The sequence below is a fragment of the Phaseolus vulgaris genome, chromosome 2, assembly GCF_000499845.2.
Source record: "Phaseolus vulgaris cultivar G19833 chromosome 2, P. vulgaris v2.0, whole genome shotgun sequence".
In the NCBI taxonomy this organism is placed as follows: Eukaryota; Viridiplantae; Streptophyta; class Magnoliopsida; order Fabales; family Fabaceae; genus Phaseolus; species Phaseolus vulgaris.
Window position 1 is genome coordinate 15,000,893 of NC_023758.2, and position 19,789 is coordinate 15,020,681.

The 19,789-nt window shown below is 33.4% G+C and overlaps 2 protein-coding genes across 7 annotated transcripts; one reads left to right on the forward strand and one right to left on the reverse strand.

Annotated features, from left to right (window-relative positions):
* The first annotated feature begins 8,037 nt into the window (after nt 1-8,037).
* LOC137810783 (transcription factor MYB124) lies at nt 8,038-14,566 on the forward strand. 6 transcript variants are annotated; one of them, XM_068612209.1, is made up of 13 exons: nt 8,038-8,236; nt 8,872-9,098; nt 9,221-9,267; nt 9,406-9,462; nt 9,607-9,679; nt 10,077-10,132; nt 10,229-10,408; nt 10,485-10,663; nt 11,287-11,429; nt 12,074-12,210; nt 12,306-12,505; nt 12,709-12,860; nt 13,818-14,566. In XM_068612209.1, exons 2-13 carry the CDS (start codon nt 9,003-9,005, stop codon nt 13,920-13,922), a joined length of 1,425 nt encoding a protein of 474 aa, XP_068468310.1. In that variant the 5' UTR covers nt 8,038-8,236; nt 8,872-9,002; the 3' UTR covers nt 13,923-14,566. The 6 variants fall into 6 exon arrangements, with proteins under 6 accessions (XP_068468310.1, XP_068468313.1, XP_068468311.1 ...); XM_068612212.1 differs by having other exon boundaries at nt 8,096-8,236; nt 12,712-12,860; XM_068612210.1 differs by having other exon boundaries at nt 8,102-8,775; nt 12,712-12,860.
* A 1,429-nt stretch (nt 14,567-15,995) lies between these two features.
* LOC137810784 (UDP-galactose/UDP-glucose transporter 3) lies at nt 15,996-19,343 on the reverse strand. Its single transcript, XM_068612213.1, has 7 exons — nt 19,106-19,343; nt 18,906-19,003; nt 18,639-18,769; nt 18,155-18,185; nt 17,470-17,573; nt 17,247-17,368; nt 15,996-16,576 (listed from the first exon to the last, which is right to left on the reverse strand). The coding sequence occupies exons 1-7, from the start codon at nt 19,207-19,209 to the stop codon at nt 16,168-16,170; spliced, it is 999 nt and encodes a 332-aa protein (XP_068468314.1). The 5' UTR covers nt 19,210-19,343; the 3' UTR covers nt 15,996-16,167.
* Between the last annotated feature and the right edge of the window lie 446 nt (nt 19,344-19,789).

The following is a 19,789-nucleotide window of genomic DNA, read 5'->3' on the forward strand; positions in this document are numbered from 1 at the left end:
CATGAAAAGTTAATTAAGATCATAGGTTAGTCCCATAAAAATTAAAGTTAAACCCTATTTTTTTAACTAGTTTTGCCTTCTCATAAGCACATTAGGGTTTAGTGGGTTGCCTTTAATATATGTTACCCATACTTTCTTCACACCTATCAACCTCCCACAATGACTACAAATACATTATTATTATTTTAAATTGAGATTAATCAAATAATCATCCATGGGTATTTTGAGGCCCACTATGTTGCATAATGTTTCAATTTTGATCAATGTAAGTTTAAATCTATCCTAAATTCCAGCGTTGTTAGGTTTAGGTCACTTCGATGTGGGCTCATGCCAATAAATATCTTTCCGTCATGCTGTTTTTTATATTTTCAATTTAAAGCATCTAGGTTTCTTTCATTTTGGGATGTTTATGGATAATTTAATTGACTTTATGCTTTAATTGCGTCATTTATTGCATGGTATATTGGGTGTAATATTCTTTGTCCACCATATTTTGAAAATAAAGATACATTTCTAACTAAAGATAATGTTAAGAAAACGTGATAAGGGTGTTTTATGTTTGGAAGACATTGCTATTTTTGGTTGAATATATGATCATTAACTTGTTCATTAATATTGTTGATCACTTATAAGGAAGTACCTAATTAGACCAAAAGTTGGACTTTTATCATACATGTAACGGTCGAATTTGAATTTACATTCCTTCAATGTATCTTTTTGATGAAAAACCTAGAATTAGAAAAACAGTGAATTTCTAACTTGAGAAACGTAGATTGTAGACTTTATACACATTAATTGGGTTGAAAGCAAATTGATTTGAAAAATATGGCAAGAGAGAGCATTTAGCATATAGTTTCTAACGTATGAGAAAATGTTAACACTCCCTTACAAGACGGAAGGGATAGAGAAACCTTGAAACGTTTGATGGGGAAATGTTGATTAAATAAATCTTCTCGGAGAAACTTTTACCTAAAGTTTGGCTTCAACGTGACTTTTTCGTAACTTATATCTTATTGATGAATACTAAGGATAATTTTAGATCATTTTTAATTTATAAAGATTAACTTTTTTTTTACCCTTTGAGTTTATTTTATATATATATATATATATATATATATATATATATATATATAAAATTCTTGTTGGTAATTTAATCAAATTAGTTTACAAAATAGTTTAACTTACTTTGTCATCATCAAATTGACAAAAACGGACAGAAGGTTGATTTACATTGACAAAATGTCTCACTTTACTTAATGCTAAGCAAACCGCCCAAAAATAAAATGTTGTGGATGCAAATGTTGAATACATTAAAAAAAAAGTGATAATAACAGTGAAAAAGAATTCAAATATATAAAATTTATTTAAAATATTTATTTTATTTTAAAATTATAATACACAACTGTACCGACCAGTCATCGGTCATCGACGTCAGAGGAAGACCTCAGACATCGGCGTCAGAGAAAGACATCGGACATCGGTGCCTGATAATAATGGTGGGTCATGTAAGGTAGGCCCCATAAATCTTATCAGATACCAGATAAACACCCAGATATAAGAAAAGATCTAAGTCACGAGAGGATCATGCATGGGGTGTGTATAGTACATTCGGGTACGACACAAGCAAGTGTTCCTTGGAGGCACTGAGACCCATTAGGGTTAGGAATTCCAAGGGAAGACTGCATGCATGACACGTGAATACTTAGGACACCCAAGGAACATATGGCCCCGCAGCAGTGGTTCATGAGTTGGTACCTTGGCGGCCATACTATTAGTCGTAACACTCCAGTAAAGGGAAGTCTTATGTGCCAGATTACGCTAAGATTATGTAATAGCGGCGCAAGGACATTATCCCAGGAACCCTAGATATGGGTAACAAAACAGAAGTAACCCTAGTTACAACCTATATAAAGGGTGATAAGAACCCTAGCAAGGTACACCGTTTCTAAGACTAAAACTACTTTATTCACTTACTGTTTCTTTGCCCCAATACTGACTTGAGCGTCGGAGTGCAAACGACCGCCAAGCCGCCTTTTGTCTTTGCAGGTGAGAAGTTCTTCAACCCGAGGAAGTTCGATTCTCAGGTGGAGACAGGCGGACCAGAGACTGTCGTTCGAGTCAACCGACAAGAACAACAACTTAAAAGAATATGTTATTGAGTTTATATAAAATATCTAAAAATTTAATGTAAAATTTTTTGGTGATTGTACCGGACAAAGCGCTCAGTGCTCGGAGCTCGGTGCATAGGTGTGGGTAGGTCATCTCGGTAGTTGGGCCCATGGTGCGAGTCATGAGTTATGGCCCAGTTATATCGGTAAGCATGTTAAAGAATAATTAAGATAATATTTTTATTATATGATAATATAAGGTTATTAGTAAAATATATTTTAACCTAAGTGTGCATTTTAGGGCACGTAGTGGTTAAGTTACATGCATGTTGAAAAGATAACGTTGTGCCCATGTAAACATAGTACTTTCCCATTGTTAGCGCCTAAGGTGGTGTCCTGTTGGCAAGTGGTTTTCTGTTATTAGTTTATACTCTCAGTAGAGATAAGATTCTTTTTTGTTGTAGTACCGTGAGTGAAAGTGCCTATAAATATAATGTTTTTTGTTACGTATGCTTTCGGTTGATATTAGATTCTCGTTGATGAAAGTTGTTAAACTAGTAAGCTATAAAAAGGGTTTGAGACCCCAGGTAAAGAAACGTTGTTTCTGATACTGAAACTAAATACTTATTTGATTTTAGTAAGCTCTCACTAACTTGATCGTCAGAGTGTGATCAACAGGTAGAGTCCCCTCTGTTTCAACAGAGCCACGTTCCAGTACAACAAGAAGAAGTAAAACAAGATTCCATAGGAGATAGATCGTAAGTGGAGCTTCTCACGAGAGTCAACCAGCAAGAACAGTGGTATTTTTGAAAGTTTTCTCAACTTTTTTACATTGGACTTAATTTGCGATAAATATGTAAAATGTATACAAATATTTTAAATTTATGGTGTTCTTTTCCTTTGTTGTAGTAGTAGGGCATGAATGATGGATGAACTTGCGAGTTTTTTTCCTATTCAACGATGACAACAAGTTTTTTTGTGGTGTTGCGCACTCTAGGTATCCCTCTGTGGTGGTCCTTCCATCTCTCTTCCATTTGTCGTGGCGAACATTTTTTCTTAGTCAATGTACATCATTGAGCTTATATCTCCATTTTATGATTCAACTTAAAATCATTATTGTTTTGGGGGATTTCAATCATGACAATACATGGATGTCATCATTGGATTGTTGTTGTTAATGAAATTTTGGTTTTTGAATTTAAAATACAACGTGTCATTTAATTTTGTAAATTTATAATTTAGACCTTATGAATAGTAAAAATTATAGGAACTAATTAATTGTTTTAGCCCATATGAATGACTAAATTAGTTTAATCATAGATTGTTTAAAATTTTAAGGATTGAATTATAAAAAAAATTATAAAACGTATTGTAGGAAAAAAAATATAGTTTAGATTGATCATAGGATTGTGGTGAATTTAAGGTTTTGTAGTAAAAAGAGCAAACCAAGTATATTTGTCACTCACTTGCCTTAGCTAACTGTAAAATGAATTGTCAAACACATGTTAATGTGGATCTTTCTTCTCTCCAAATATTACTAGGTTTAGGAGTTATTTATGACTCACAAAACAATTTCATGTTTCTATTATAATTTCATCTCATGGATGAGGTTGAAGAGACAAAAAAAAAAGGATTTCATATGATAAGATATTGAAGTATTTCAACATTCCTTCAACAATGCATAAAATAATTTTCTATCGAGTTATTAATTAGTAAATTTGTTAGCATTTCATGTTATTATTTGTACAACAAAATTTTGAGATTCTGAATATTGAGGTGATGAAGAAAGCTTTATCTCTATTGTCATCAGATGGAGGGACTTTAAGAATTTTCTTGACACACGAGTATGTTTTCAGAAAGTGTAAAGATGAGACTCTTTGTCTAAAATGCTAAATTAGTGAGAAGGATGATGACTTAGTTTCGGCAAGTGTATCGAGTCATAAGTAATAAATTGTCTCTAAGAATGGATATCGAACCCACAAGGAACAATTTTTAAGAAAATCTCAATGTATAGTATTCACTAAATATCAAAAGATGTGCGAAAGTTTGATTGAAAGGTCATTGGTATTATGAATTACGTGAGAAATTAAATGAAAACAAAGTAAACTATTAAGATAATTCAATTGAGAAAATTGAGACTGAATTAATCTTTCTCACTCTTTTGTATTTAACAATTTTAGAAACTATTTAACAATAATAGAAGCTAATTTAGTAACCAAATTGCTTTTTAGTTTCTAAAATGTCTCTAATTTAGTTACTATTGCAACTAATTATTTTGATCTCTAAAAATTAGTTTCTATTTGATGATTTTATTGTAGTGTCAAGTTCGATATAAAGTTTTAGATTCAATTTAAGTTTACGTATTAGACTGTTAAGTATACAGTTATATATTTCCTTTCAATTGTATTATACACATTTATCAAATATATTCTTTTATTCACAATAGCTTCTAACATTATGAATAGGTAGTTAATCCAAATTTTTGGTATGTTACATATTTAAGGTTTAATTATTTATTTTAGTTTTTATATTTGTCCAAATTGTACATCAGTCTTAATAAATAAATGTTTATTATGGTATGTAGTATACTATTTTAATTCTTTCTAGTTTATACATCTAACTCGACTTGTAAAAAGAAGAAAGACCTTGAGTATTCAACTAATGAATGACCTTTGTTTATCTATAAATTAGTCTTATCTTTTGAAAAAACAAAGGAAAGAAAGTGTTTTAGCATATCATTAAAAGAAATGAGGAGAAATTGCACTCACTTTCCTTCTTGCCTAATGTTCTATTTATTTCTAAAATATAGATTTTATTTTTCATATGTTTTTAATAAATGACATTAGTTTATTTTATGTTTTTTTTAGTAAAATGACATTGATCATCTTTCTTGTTTTATTTATAGAAATAAAAAAAAAAATCTTCCATTTTTATATATGTGAAAACTTTAGTTTAATTTTCATATTTTTTATTGAAATTTTAGTTAGTATAATATTTTTAAATAAAATAAGAAAAGTAAGTGTCATTTTATTAAAAATATAAAAAAAATTGAGCGTCCTTTATTAAAAATATAAAGGAGATAAATTTCTATTTAAAAACTACAAGAAATATAAACAATTTTGTTTCTATCTTGATTATTGACAAGTAGCTAAAAAAATGTAATTTAATATATTTAAAAGATGTTATGTTATATTATATTATATTATATTATATATTATATTCTTTGTGGGTAATAACTGCATTAATGGGAAGGGTATAAAATTATGGGAAGACAGGTGGGTGGATAACGTTGCTTTGAAATGTAATTTTTTGTGGTTGTTCTCCCTATGTGTTAACAAAATTATAATGTTGGATCTTTGCAGAGTTTAGGATAACTTTGTTTGGAGGTGAAATTTAGTTTGGTGAAGGAGTCTTTTTAAGTAGGAGAAGACTCAGATCTATCAGCTCCTTGAGGTGGTGCAAGGGTTGAGTCTTGACTCGGATAATGATGACAATTGGTCTTGAAAAGATGGAGTGTCTCTAGAGTTTCTGGTTAATTCTGCTTACGATATTTTAAGGGAAGAGCTTGAAGGGGATCACTCGCGCTTGTATAATTTTTTTTTGGAGTATTAAGGTTTTGTCTGGGGCTCAAGTTAATGCTTGGAGGGTGCTGAAAGCAAGATTGTCATTAAAGTTAATTTGGTTAGGCGAGGAGCAGTGGTTAAAAATATTTTTTGTTGTTTGTGTGGGTTAAAAGAAGAGTCAACTAACCATATGTTTTTTGGTTGTAGAATTGCCTGGTTAGTTTGGAACCTGTGTTATACGTGATTAGGGGTGATGTCGGTTGCTCCTCACGATTCCTTTTCACACCTCCTTCAGTTCAATACTAGTAATGCATCTAAATATGTCAACTTAGTTTTGGAGAGTGTGTGGATTTCAGTGGTAAGGGAGATTTGAAGTCATAGGAATAAGGTCATTTTCAATGATAGAGTGGTGAATCATTCAAAAATTTTCTCTTTGGCCCAATTGAAGGCTTGGTCTTGGGTTACCTCTAAAGTACCATCTGCTTGCTTCTCTTATTCAGATTGATGTCTTGCCCCTTGGTTTGTCTGAATTCACTTTTGTTTGTATGCTTTCATTTTAGGTTGGTGGGTTGTTGTTTTTAGGCTGGGTGTTTTGATTGGGTTGTGTGATGTTTATCCGTGAGACAATATAGGGATTTAAGTCTTGGTGTTTATGGTATGTTGGTGCTCTTTGATTTGTTTATCTGACTTGTTAGATTAAATGTTGTTTTAAGGTGTGACAACTTCTTTTAGTGCTTTGGTATTTTCTGTTAGGTGTTGGTACCCCTTTACGAGTGTGAGTTTGGGTGAGACTTGTTTATTTTCATGTTTTGTATAAGGGTTAGACCATCCTAAAGTGATTTTTTTTTTGTTGATAAAAAATATTATATTCTCTATATATATAATTTTTTTTCAATTTAACAATTGAATATAATTTTACATCGTTATAAGTTTTTATTTTAAATATTGTTAAAATGAAATAACAATATCAAAATAATATAAAGATAATCAAATACTTCGTATTATAATATATTTTGAAAAGAGAAACATAATAAAGACTTTTAATCTAATTACACGTTTTGAAAAACAATTCAATACAAAATATTGAATAAATGTAATATTTTAAAAATATATACTTCTAGGGATAAAATTTGTACGTCTCATTGTTACTATATATCTAATTTCGTCCATAAAGTAATTTGCTCATGGAAAAAAGCTGCACACATTTTCGAAAGTATTTCTCCTTCAACGTCAGACATCAAAAATATATTATGCTTAAACAACATAATGGATCTTGGAAATAGCAATGTTTGCAATATCTAGCTTGCAATTCCCAACAAAGATGAACAAATTATTAAACGAATTAAGGCAATAGAAAGCAAGTGAATTAACCTGATTTTATTAGTCCGACATCTTCATTAGATTTTCAAATCATCCTTCGACAAGATAATTGTCAATCATTCAAATGAAACTAAAAAAAGAAAAAAAACCAGACACTAGTAGTATACCATTCCTCAATATACACCTATGTATGCATACATTCATTTTTTAAAAAACGGCATTTAAAATTTCACGCACTAATTGGTGAGAGAGATAGATGTGTGCGTAACAACATGTTCAATCCTCTGAGAAAATTCAAAAACACATTGCTGGCAATGGACAAATCCTCACACTTCTTCACACAAACATTTACACCAAAATGAGTGAGCCAGCCAGAATTCGAAATCCAAAAATTTCCATAACCATGGCGGAAAAAGGGAAACAAATTGAATGGTACTTCGAAGCGTGACCAGAGATGCAAAGATAAATGAAGCACATGCAAGTCACGAACCATTTATTCTCGTTGCAAAAGTGCTTAGCTAGCTCTAGCTCACGTACCTTCTCATGTCTCCTTAAAAATCACAAAAATTCAAATAACAACCTTATACATCTCTCATCATATTACATTTGTATATATAAACACACACATGACACACAATAGTTGCATCAGTATATGATGTTACATCACAATTGGTGTTCTCTCTAACTTTAGCAGTATCGTATCATCATCATCATATGTATGAACCCTTTTTTTTTATGCATAAAATGTTCATTGAGACTAAGATAAATGGTTTACAAAAGTATTTACAATGGTATCACTGTTATCTGTGTTTGAAGTTTCTTAATGGTGCAAAGTGCATAGTGGACATTATTAGTCTACGCCGCCATGATATACTGCACACTGCACACTGCACACTGCACGTAGCTCATGGAATTCAGCGTTATTTTCAAACTTCCCTTCATACCCGCGCACTGGCCTAAGTATCTATATTTTTTTTTCTGTAGTATACCCTTTATTTTATTTTGTACAATAATTATTTTTTTCCAAGTGTGTGTGACCGTTTTGGAAAAGTTAGAGAGAGAAAGGAGTGGTGAAACAAAACCCAACAAACATCACTTCCTAGTACAACTGTACACCCTAATGACTACACTGCTCTAACTAAAAGTTTATTGCATTCAACCTCCACCGTCCTTGTTTTCTCTTCTCAGTTTTTTTGGTATAACTCAGACATGAGAATCTAAGACAAAGTAATATTCATAGTCGAGGTATTTCTTTGTTGTCTACTTGAGCACTTTGAAAACATCACTTTTTTTTTTCTCATTTTCGGTATTGTTAAAGTTTGTCAAATTTTTTAGATCTAACCAAATACACTTTCCGGGCTATCTCTTTTATACGCACCTGTAATTACATTATATCATCAAAATCAAAATACATACACATGCTCCTTCTCTTGGGTTTCGAAAAATACGATTTTGATGCCACCCTATGTACCCTTTACAGAGGCTGATATGTATTCTTCATTGCCCACTTTTTGTCTTTCTCCTTTCATGTGGTTTTGGCTCCCTAATTTGAGCGTTTGGTCGTGTTGTGCTTGGTTATAGGGGATAATAAGATAGAGTGAGAGTGAGATCAAAGGGTCTGAAAAGTTAGGATCCGAGGCCAGTGAGTACCTTGTAGCCATACATATGCATTTCTCTTTCACTTGAATAGCTTTTGGTTAAGGTGGCTTTTGAGAGGGGAATATATGCTTGTTACGGTTGCCGTTTTGAAACACAACAGTGTGTGTGAGGTGAGCGTGTAAAAGGTGAATGATAGAGAAGAGAGGAAGGGTTTCTTTCTTTCTTTCCCCTTTTTGTTTATTTGTTTTAATTTCGCTTTCCTTTTTCAATAAAATTTACAGAAAAGAGGGAGCGTTATAAAGGGGGAGCGTTGGCTTTAGCATGCAACTTGGCTTCGGTAAAAAGAGGGAGCGTCCAAGGAAGAGAGCCACACCAATAGAATAAACATAAACATAAACACGGAGACAAGATCATGCAGGAAGATATGAAGAAGCAGCAGAAGCAGAAGCAGCTGGTCAATGAAGAATCTAAGAAGAAGGAGCGTCACATTGTGACGTGGACTCAAGAGGTCCTTCTTCTCTTACTATAAAATTATTTTCCCCCTGTTTTTTGCTTATATATTCCTTTCACTTATTCATTTCTGAATTTCTTCTGTGGAGTGGTGTCTAATGAGTGTTATGTGAGTTGCAGGAGGATGATATACTCAGGGAGCAGATTGGCATCCATGGAACTGAAAAGTATTCAAACTTTAATCCATAATAGCCCTTTGGTTATTCTTCCCTTGAGTTATTCAATAGTCATACTATTGGTGTTTTTTACATTTTTTTCATGGATATGTGACACTAAGGGATTTTAATTATCATGACCATATGCAGTTGGGCAATCATTGCTTCTAAATTCAAGGATAAAACGACAAGACAGTGCAGAAGAAGGTATGGTTTTTGAATTTTGATGATGATTCATTCATCATATTTTATTCGGTCCTCTGCTTTAATCCTTTGGCTCATGGAGACCTTCAAGCCTCCTGCTCAATTTTGATCCTCAATCTGATGCTTAAGTGAATGATGCTTTGCCAGATGGTACACTTATTTGAATTCTGACTTCAAGAAAGGAGGATGGTCACCAGAGGAAGACATGCTTTTATGTGAGGTAAATGGGTGCTTCTTGTGTTCCTTAGCCACTCTTCTATACCACAGCAGTTGTCATTCGAGTTTAACAAGTTTGTTTTATAATAGTGATCTTACAAAGTACTTGGAAATTTTGAACTTCATCTTGTACTGTTTATTTTCTGTCTTTCCATTGTGTATGGTGGACCTCAATCCATTGATATACTTAAGGATTGCAAGTGCTGTTATCATGGCAGTTGGCAGTCATTTATTTTTATTGAAACTCTACCCTACCACGATCACATTACAAACAACCGAAAGTAACCAAGTTTTTCTGCTTGTATAGTTCTGTAGATGACACCAACTGTGTTGCACTTAAAATTGTATGATTTATGACCACATGTAATCTGTGAGGTAATTTCTGAATACTGTCTATGTAGGCTCAAAAAATATTTGGGAACAGGTGGACAGAAATAGCAAAGGTGGTTTCAGGCAGGTAATCAGAATTTCATTCTTCTCTTTATGGAAATACAAAATCAATTTTTTTCTTACAACAGTATCTTATTGCTATGCTTCAATGCTTTGGGTGCAGAACGGATAATGCTGTGAAAAACCGTTTCTCCACACTGTGCAAAAAGAGAGCAAAATATGAAGCCTTAGCAAAAGAGAACAACACTTCATACATCAATTCTAATAACAAAAGGACTTTTCTCCAGCACAGGTGTGATACAGATGTTGCATCAGAATCTGCAGCAGCTATTAAGAAGATGAGGTATGGTGAACTAAGAGATCAAAGTATACAAATTCTATTAAGGAGAATATTAACATGTCATCCTACTGCAATATAGGAGGTCACATATCCCTGATGCTGAAGAAAAGATCAACTTTGGAGACAGAGCACATAAACAAAATGGGATTCCAATAAATCAACAGTCAAGAGCACCATTTGCAGTTTTAGCTCAAAACTCTGGCAATGTCAACTTGCCAGACCAGGATCATGTCTGCAATTTGAAGTTTAGTGATTATGGTAATGCCTTTAAATTGGGGAGGGGGAGGGGGAGGGGGAGGGGAATTGTGTAGAACTTCATTCTTGCAGTTGTGGAACTAAAAATAAGAGAATAGGACAAGATTAAGGAGTCTTTAGTTTGCAGAAGTATTTTCTGCTTTTATTATTAATTAGAACAATGACACTTTGTTTTCACCTCATTTCCTATGTTGTCACTATCTTATTCAAATATTTGAAAACCGATAAATAGTGAAAACAATGTGGCATTTTTGTAATTATAAATGAAAACTGAAAATGAAAACATAAAACATTTTTATGAACAAATGCACCGTTAGGTTTGGTTTGGTTTCTATTTTCATTTATATTTTCACTTAATACCTTTTTGCTTGTAATATAAAAATATCACATTGTTTGTATTTTGTTTCCTGTTTTCAAGTTTTTGTGAAGGAAATGGTGAAACTGAAACCAACAAAAAGGAAACTAAATGATAACAAGGTGACATTTTTAAATTATAAGCAAATGCATAATAAACTGATTATGAAAATAGTACATAACCAAACACCTCTAATTAATATAGTAAGCCTGAAATAACACTGTCCATTGTATAAATCTAACGTGACTCTTGGTTTATCATGTTTTTGTAGCCCAAAACAAGATTCAAGGAACATTCCTTAAAAAGGATGACCCAAAGATAAATGCGTTGATGCAACAAGCAGAGTTATTAAGCTCACTAGCTCTAAAAGTTGATGCAGAGAACGTGGATCAAAGTCTTGAAAATGCATGGAAGGTAAGACTTGAAAGTTTCAGAACTTCTGCTTTTGAACATTTTATGGGCTTCTTTAAAATAAACTCCAGTTGATTTCTTCAAATGCAAAGACCAAATTAGAAATTATAAGAAGTTTAACATCAACAAAATTAAATCAATTTTTACAATGTCAAGCCTATCAACGTGAAAATCATAGAAGTCATTTAACATATTTGATGCTGGCTTTGAAAAAACCTAAAGCAGATTCGTACTTCAGCTGGATATTATTCATTTATTTTTAAGTGTGATAATGTTTGTATGTATTTCTGTACCAGCTGATTTTTACAATGCTTACTTCTTCAGCTCCCTGGTAATTTATTATTTGCTAATCACACAGAATTAGGCATTATATGATATGTATAATTTCTACACTAATGCAAAATTTCTGCCTTTGAAATATTTATAAATTGCAAAGCTTTTAGATTGAGGCCCAGCAGTGATTTGTGTATCTCTACCGTGTCCCTTAACATAATAGTTACTTTAAGTGTGGGAATAGAAGCTCTAAATCGTAAAAGTTAGTGGTGACATTGAAAAGTCTTTATTCATGATTAACTTTCAAATATAAGAAGCTCAGCTTGATTGTGACAAACCCATCACCAGCTGAGATCAGCAAGTATTTATGGCAGGTTCTTCAAGAGTTTCTTAACAGAACCAAAGAATCAGACATCCCCAGATACAAAATTCCAGATTTACAACTTGTAGATCTTAAAGATTTGTTGGAGGACTTGAAGAGCAGTAGTGAGGAAGTCCAGCCATGCTGGAGGTACTTCATGTTCATTGAAAGTATGATTTCAAGAGAGCTGTGTAATATATGATGGGAACTTTGGGAATATCTAATATTTTCTGAATCTATTATAGGCAAATGGAACTATATGAAGACTCTCCAGGCAGTTCTGAATATAGTACAGGATCAACTCTACTGCCTCTTTCAGCTTGTGAGAATTTGGAACACTCACTACATCAGGATATTGGAACTGAACTGAATATACAAATGGGAGATCCAGAAGAAGATAGGGGATGTGACCAAGGGGTTCTTTCTAGAGCAACTCTAGATCAAGGTAAGATAATCAAGTCCCATAACCACTATGTTGATTAGAGTGCAGCCACTTATTTCCCTAATCTAAATTGTTAGTTATTCCTAAACGGGAAATATTTTTACCAAGAAGTTATTTTTTTTTATAATTTCCTCAGGAAGAGTTGTTTTTATTTGCTAACATTTCAATGAACCAGAATCACTAATTAGATATATATTTTTCTATAGCAGATTTATTCCCATCTTGTGAGGAACAGATAAACAATGATGGCATTGTTTCTGCCTTGTCATGTTCGGAGGAGTTCAGTTCACCTCTTCAAGTTACACCTCTGTTTAGATCCTTAACTGCTGGAATTCCTAGCCCTCAATTTTCAGAAAGTGTAAGTTATGAGTCAGCCAAAAATTTATGAGTAATAGACAACAGTCTGATTAATAAGCATTTATACTTGTAATAATGACAAATAGGGGACATACTAAACCAATGTAACATACAAGTTGTACCCTCAATAGTTATAGTAGTTCTTAACTTCTAAGAAATCAACTTTTATCAGCAGGAGGACTTTCAGAATACCATTTATTGTTGAATACTTCGGTATTATTAATGGTGGGGCTAGTCATAGGAGGATAAAGGATAAATCATTATACAGGTCTCTTAATTTTTTTTAAAGACTTTTTAGCTTAAAATTCTTGTTCGAGGAAGGTCCATTATATTTTATAACACATGCTTCAAAACTATAATATCTTTTACTTTGAGGCATCATATTTTCTCCTTTAATTAGCACATATTTATATAGTATATATTATGCAATATATATAGCCAGATCTTTAGTCCTGCTTCTCCCAACTCAAATAACTACTAACAAAAGGTGGAAGCTGTATTTGTTTCCATGAGAAGATATTTTAGTCAAAAAAAGTTTTCATCTCTTGAACACTTAAATACACTATATTTCGTCACTAAGAAAATATACTAATATAATACTGACAAAACAAACATACACATTATCATATATAGGTGAAGCTTACAAATATAGTATCTTTCTGCTGAAAACTATTGAAGCAAGAAACCTCTTACCTAACAGGGAAAATTTTGTGACAGGATTTAGAGTGTAAGCTGTAAGTTATTAACACCATCTATGTATGTAGAATACAAATCAGACATCTAATATTCTTGCTGCAACAATACATTATCTAAGTTGCTGCTTTGTCTGTTCTTGCTTGACTATGGAGTTGTGAACTGATAGTTAAAATTGTTTATGCATAATCATTTTTTTAATGTTTAGCATAGCAGTAACCATGTTCTTTCTTTCTTTTGACATTATTTTTTACCCTTTTTTCAGGAAAGGAACTTCCTTATGAAAACACTTGGAATGGAATCTCCATCGCTCAAACCAAGTGTCAACCCATCACAACCGCCTCTCTGCAAAAGAGTCCTCCTAATCTGAAACTCTAACTCATCTGAAATACAAAACATTCTCAAGTCCTTTCCCTTTACTGAATCCTTTCTCCCTACCCATGGCAATCGGGCCTGTTAGTTCTTCTCTGCCTGGTTTGAGAAAGATTGCAATTTTGTTCTGCCTAAAATTTTGAAAGCCGTACACTCCTCCAGAATGTTATGCTACATTCTGAGGATCATCAACACATCTAACAGTGTCCTTTTCTTCCCCCTACCCCCAGAGGGTTACCTTACCTTTCTTGATACTTGCACCGAAAAAATAGTGTGCTTACTTCTTAGTGTGTCATTCTTTGGTTTGTTTTGATATCATTCTGGGTTTGTTTTTTCTCCAATCCAGCTTGTGATCTTGGTTTTCCCTTTTTGTACAGAGTTTGCTGTGTGATACAAGTAATCCTGAGTGTATGTATACTCCGGCAATTCGCCATCCTACTACATATAATGAACAGAGACATAGATAGAAGAGAAAGAAGAAAAAAAGAGAGCAAAAGATTAACCAGTGGCAAATTGGATTCCTCTTTTGTTGTTTTCGGTGTGCATAGATCATAGAATAAACATTTTTTATTCCTTTTCGGTTCTGATGTACTGAAACATAATTATAATTGGAGTGGAAATGCATTTTGGCTTGGTGTGCAATACTGTTTCTGTTATGTCTAACCCGGATTTAAAACAACCATGTGTAGACAATTCTTAAAACTAAGGAAAAGTAAAGCCAGGAGTTCTCAGTAGGAAAAGTAACAGGTACGAACACACTAAGTCTCAAAGAAAATTATGAAAGTAAAGTTTCACATTGACTTCCCCACCCCCATTTTCAAGAAGAGAAATGAAAAGGAAAACAATGCCAAATAACCTCTCAGAACTGTTGTTAGCAAAATGGCAACCAATTCATTGCAAGTTTGACCCTCACTACTGCAAAACACAGCTTTTTGCAACGTGAGCTATTTCGTTTCAAAAAGTCATAACTTCATAAATATAAAGAATGCTTAAGTTATGTGCTTACAAACACTGCCCAGCATACCTGAGACCCTGGACTGACGGAGAGGCATGCAAACATTTCTCTCGCTCTTTTCTTTCAGCTCACATGGTTGTTTTGCCATTGAGTATGGACTGTGCTTTGCGGAAGAGCAACTCTGGGGGGAACTAATTCATATTTAGGATCATTAGTTCATGGTGTTGGAGGAAGACCTTACAAAGTAATAATAATGACAAAGACTAGAGATTGGTAAAAAGAGGGAGGGAACTCCTTACAAAATAAAGCACATACTGTTAACTTTCTCGAGGGAAGGCACTCTTTGACTCATTTGACCTACCAATATCCACTCACTTAACGAGTTCATCTTGCCTAAACATATTAGCTGGTCAAAGGCTCAACTGAATTTTGTAAGAAAAAATTCTATTTATGCGTTCATTTATTTTGTGGCATTACACAGTGAAATTATTATTGTGGCCAAAATAGTAACGTTGATCTATTCTGATTTTAAAATTAGTTTATAAAGCTCAACTCTATATAATGGACATGTACCCCACCTGTTCTAAAGTGAGTTTGTCTGTAGAGATCCAACCACTCATTTTTTAAGTTTTAACCCGCAAATTTCTTCTTTTTTGGCTGTTCTTAATGCAAATACTAACAATTACTGTCTGCTGGTTCAATAAAATGACATTAAAACGTTTTAATTAGTTAATTTGGTTTTCTTCTTTAAAAACACCTTCAGCCAAATTCTCCCATACAATATTCCGCACTCAAGTTTGTCAGCCTTAAGTGTTTGCACTTTGATTATAAGTTTTATTTAAAAGAAATAAGGTAAACAAACTTGAACCGAAAAATTATGGAAGAAAAATAAACTAGTACAAACAATTTTGTAAAGCTAGTTTTATTTCTAACCCCACTACTATTTAAATCTAATTTTGGCGCTCATACAATACTGTTATAATCTCTAAACAAACGAGATGACATATTCTTAAAATCACGTTTACAGAGAGTATAAAACTTTACCTTAGTATTACGCTATAAAACTAAATCTAGCTCTTCAGTAAAATACAGGCAACTAAAAAAAGGCAAAAGGAATGACAAAATGGGGTCTAAACTTTGTACTTCTCAGAAAGTATCTATTTAATTAAAATTACAAATATTTTTTTGCATAAACCTAAACCCGGTTCATTGAACCTTGAAGATTTTAGTAAGGGGCAAATTAACTAGGATAGTATTTAACGTTCTGACTTCAAAATTGCTGAAGGCTTCACATGGCTTTTCTTTTCTTCTGCAATCTCTGCAACTTCTCCCACTTGAGATAGATCTGATAAGACAATCCTGAGAACACCATAAAAACACACCCCCATTGCTTCGTTGACAGGGGATTCCCACTCAATACGGAAGATACCACAATGCTAACAAATTTGCGGGTGGTAGTGATGGTAGTGTTTGCCAAAGAGCCAAACCGGCTTATAGTCAAGAAGATGAAATTTTGGCCTACAGCACCGCAGCAACAATAGAGAAAAATATCCCATGCTGCCTCTGGATACTGTCTGCAGAATCGAACTGCCTCAAATCCACTGGCATGGGGCCATCCGAACATGTAAATCAAATTATATATGGTTCCCCATAAATTCATGCCAAGCATAATACCCCAGGCACTTGTTTTTGGATACCTGGTAAGCCAAACCAATAGTTATAAATAATAGAATTAACATGAATGAATCTGTATTTAAGATGTTATCAACTATCATTTGCCACTAGTAAAGCCCAACAGCGTTGAGATTTCAGAAGTCAACTTCGAAGAGAAGTCCAACTATTTGACATGTGAAAGCAACGAAGTTCAATGTAGTTTTTTACCTACAACCAACATTACATGGGAAAGAGGAACATAAAATTTATATTTAGTTTTGTTTACTGGACTATTAAATTATTCACCAGGGAAAATCCTATGGAGGACCACTATTTCAGTGTAGGTTAAAATACATAAGCCTCAAATTCTAAGCCAATCCATTTTGGTTCATATAATCAGCCATTACCATTGAACTTAACTCTAAAAATGTGTTTAACTGGGATAATAAATATAACTGCATTTCATACTTCATAGCAGGATTAAAAAAGACAACACGTTCACCAATTAGAGAAACAATTTCAAGAACTGCTACATTTAGAAAAATGTTCTCATTAAAAGAAAAGAAAAAGGAGGATACAACGGGAGTGAGGAAGAAGGGGGTGTGAAAATAGTAAAGAGGAAATCAAGGAAGTGCATGCTAAATTTGGTAGTCAACAAGACAGACAGAATTGCTATATGCCAAAACAAAAAGAGAGAAACTTCTCTATTATTACCTTGCTTTTAATGAATCCTGAGTAGCATTGGTAAATCCATCAAAAGCAAGGTTCAGGAAACACAACCCATAGCCAAGGGGAGCATTTGGATGTGCCAGCTTGCTGATTGTCTTTGAGCTCGTCTGTAATTAGCATAAACAAATAATGCTAAGCTGGGGTTCATACACTAAAAAACTTTCCTTGATAAGAGGAGCGAGCTCTGTTATTCTGAGAAGTTCCTAACCTTTAGAAGAGCAAATGTTGATACCCCTCCGGCAACAAGGAATGTACAAACGTATTCCGGAAAAGAGTATCTTATCCCATATACCAGAGTACCCATCAGCATAACTGCATTAAGGTGAAGTGAATCTTTTGTTAGACATTTAAGAGTACCTTTGCATAATCTGAGGATAAATTTAAATTTAAAAAAAACAACGAAAAGATTATTATAAGATTTTTCTATCATTATTTCTTCCAAATGTTTTATATGTCAGTCCCTGCCAGAAGCTCCTCTATTTAGCATGTTCAAATGAAGGTAAAAAATAATGAAATTTAACTATTGATCCATAAGCAAATCGGAAAGAATGGGTGGGTGCATGATAAGTAAAAGTTTAAGATACAAATCACGATGGATTCTCAAGTCAAATGCACAAGTACAAGAGGTAAAAAGTCTAAAAAAAAACATAACCACAAGTGTATCCATGGTATGGGTAAAATGCAAAAAGATTCACTTCCTTTTGACAATAAAGTGAAATTCATGTACAAGCTATCCCTAGTTCCCCGTAAACCATAAGTATACAAAAACATAGACACACAATATAGTGATATAATTCAATCATAAATTCAGGGAATATGCAGAAGAAATAAAAAAAATCAGCTAATTTCCCATTTCTTTAATTAAAGTGCAAGTTATGAACCCATATACTGACCTGGAATCATTTTGGAAGACTTCGCCAGCACCTGCAAGTAGCAAAGTTAACATCCCCGATTAAAAATATCCTACAGCCTCATGCCGAAAACACTGAATGACTGAAAAATAAGTCCACCACAAATGCTGCACAATGCAGCATATATATAAAAAAACTTGTTTCAACTTAGATAAGGATAGCTTGTGTGTGTTACCATACTATCCTTTTATTTTAATCCTGTAGAATAGTTTTTGACATTTCATCGATTTTTCAAGAAAGAAGAATGGATTTCGTACATAATACCAAAATCGATTTACTACTCTTAACTTTTAATTCAAAATATAAATCCTCCTCCCCCCTAAAAAAAGCTCATGTCTAGTCTAACCACTGGCATTACTCCAAATTAACAACACTTTCGGTTAAAATCATAACTTCCATATCAGATTAATAAAATGCAATTAAATAAAAAAAGGAGGTAAAAAAAAAGGTGTTGAAGAAATCACACCTGAGCAGGGTAACTAATATACTTCAAAGCTTCAATTCCCATTGCAGGACCAATGGTGTTGGTAATTCCAGCGCTCCAATAACTCCACCATGGAGCACCACCAGAATTTCCACTAGACCATATCGTTATCACTACACACAAAAATGTTATTGAAATAAAAGTAATACACACGTAATTTCCAATTAGTTTTAGAGTAACAACGTATGAAACACAAACTCAAATCAAATATATTTACACAGTAATTGGTAATTGGCAATAGAATCTTACTTATAAACGACCAGATTAAACACACCACATTCTGCGCCAAATTCAGAAACGCAAGGTGCTCGAACCTTTCACCGTTCGGACCGAATCGCTTCGTCGACCTGAAACAAAATCCAAAACAATTTAAAAAAACATAGCAACGAGTAACGGCATTTCGAACACGTGTTCCTTGCGAGAATTTCGGAGCGGATTCGGATTCTTACACGTTTTCCTGCAGAACGCCTTGGTAGATGTAGGCCGACCAGATTCCGGCGACGCAGAAGGCGAGGACCAAGATTCGACGGAGCCCTCCGCCGTGGGCCTCCATGAGATCCGCACGGTTCGGTTTCTTTTTTATTATTTAGTATTGAATGAAGGAAACGCCGTTGGGAGAAGCAACCGTGAGTGAAGAAAGGATCAAATAATGAAATAATAATAATAACAAGGACGGAATGGCGAAAGAAGGAGCTTAGAAGTGTGAAGTGTGTGCCAAGCTATGCTACGTGGATTTGCCACGTGGCTGATTGTTATTGGATGGTGACACGTCATCACGCTTCTTATTGGATTGGCCAACGCGTGCTGCGTTTTCACCATTTTAGCGGTATACTTCTCGTAATGTCGGTCCACACTTGTTGGTTTTTTCGTCAGTTTGCCTTTTGTTTTACACGAATATTCTGCGATTTCAGTTATACATTTTTTCTGTTACCGGTTTTATAAACTAATATTCCCTCCATTTTTTTTATTTATAATTTCTTTAATCGTTATTTTAAAACAATAGTAGAAAATAATAAATTAGTCACATGGAAAAGTGTATGCTTTTACTTTCAAATTATAAGAGATAAACTTTATGTTATTTATTTTAGTAAAAACATCTGAATTAATTAAAGATGTTTTTTAAAGTATAATTA

Coding starts and splice junctions, on each gene's coding strand:
- LOC137810783 (XM_068612209.1), top strand. CDS start 9,003: ATGCAGGAAGATATGAAGAAGCAGCAGAAGCAGAAGCAGCTGGTCAAT. Junction 9,268..9,405: donor GGCATCCATGGAACTGAAAA/GTATTCAAACTT, acceptor GACCATATGCAG/TTGGGCAATCATTGCTTCTA. Junction 11,430..12,073: donor GTCTTGAAAATGCATGGAAG/GTAAGACTTGAA, acceptor TATTTATGGCAG/GTTCTTCAAGAGTTTCTTAA.
- LOC137810784 (XM_068612213.1), bottom strand. CDS start 19,209: ATGGAGGCCCACGGCGGAGGGCTCCGTCGAATCTTGGTCCTCGCCTTC. Junction 18,186..18,638: donor ATATTAGTTACCCTGCTCAG/GTGTGATTTCTT, acceptor TGCTACTTGCAG/GTGCTGGCGAAGTCTTCCAA. Junction 16,577..17,246: donor CAGGATTCATTAAAAGCAAG/GTAATAATAGAG, acceptor TTGGCTTACCAG/GTATCCAAAAACAAGTGCCT.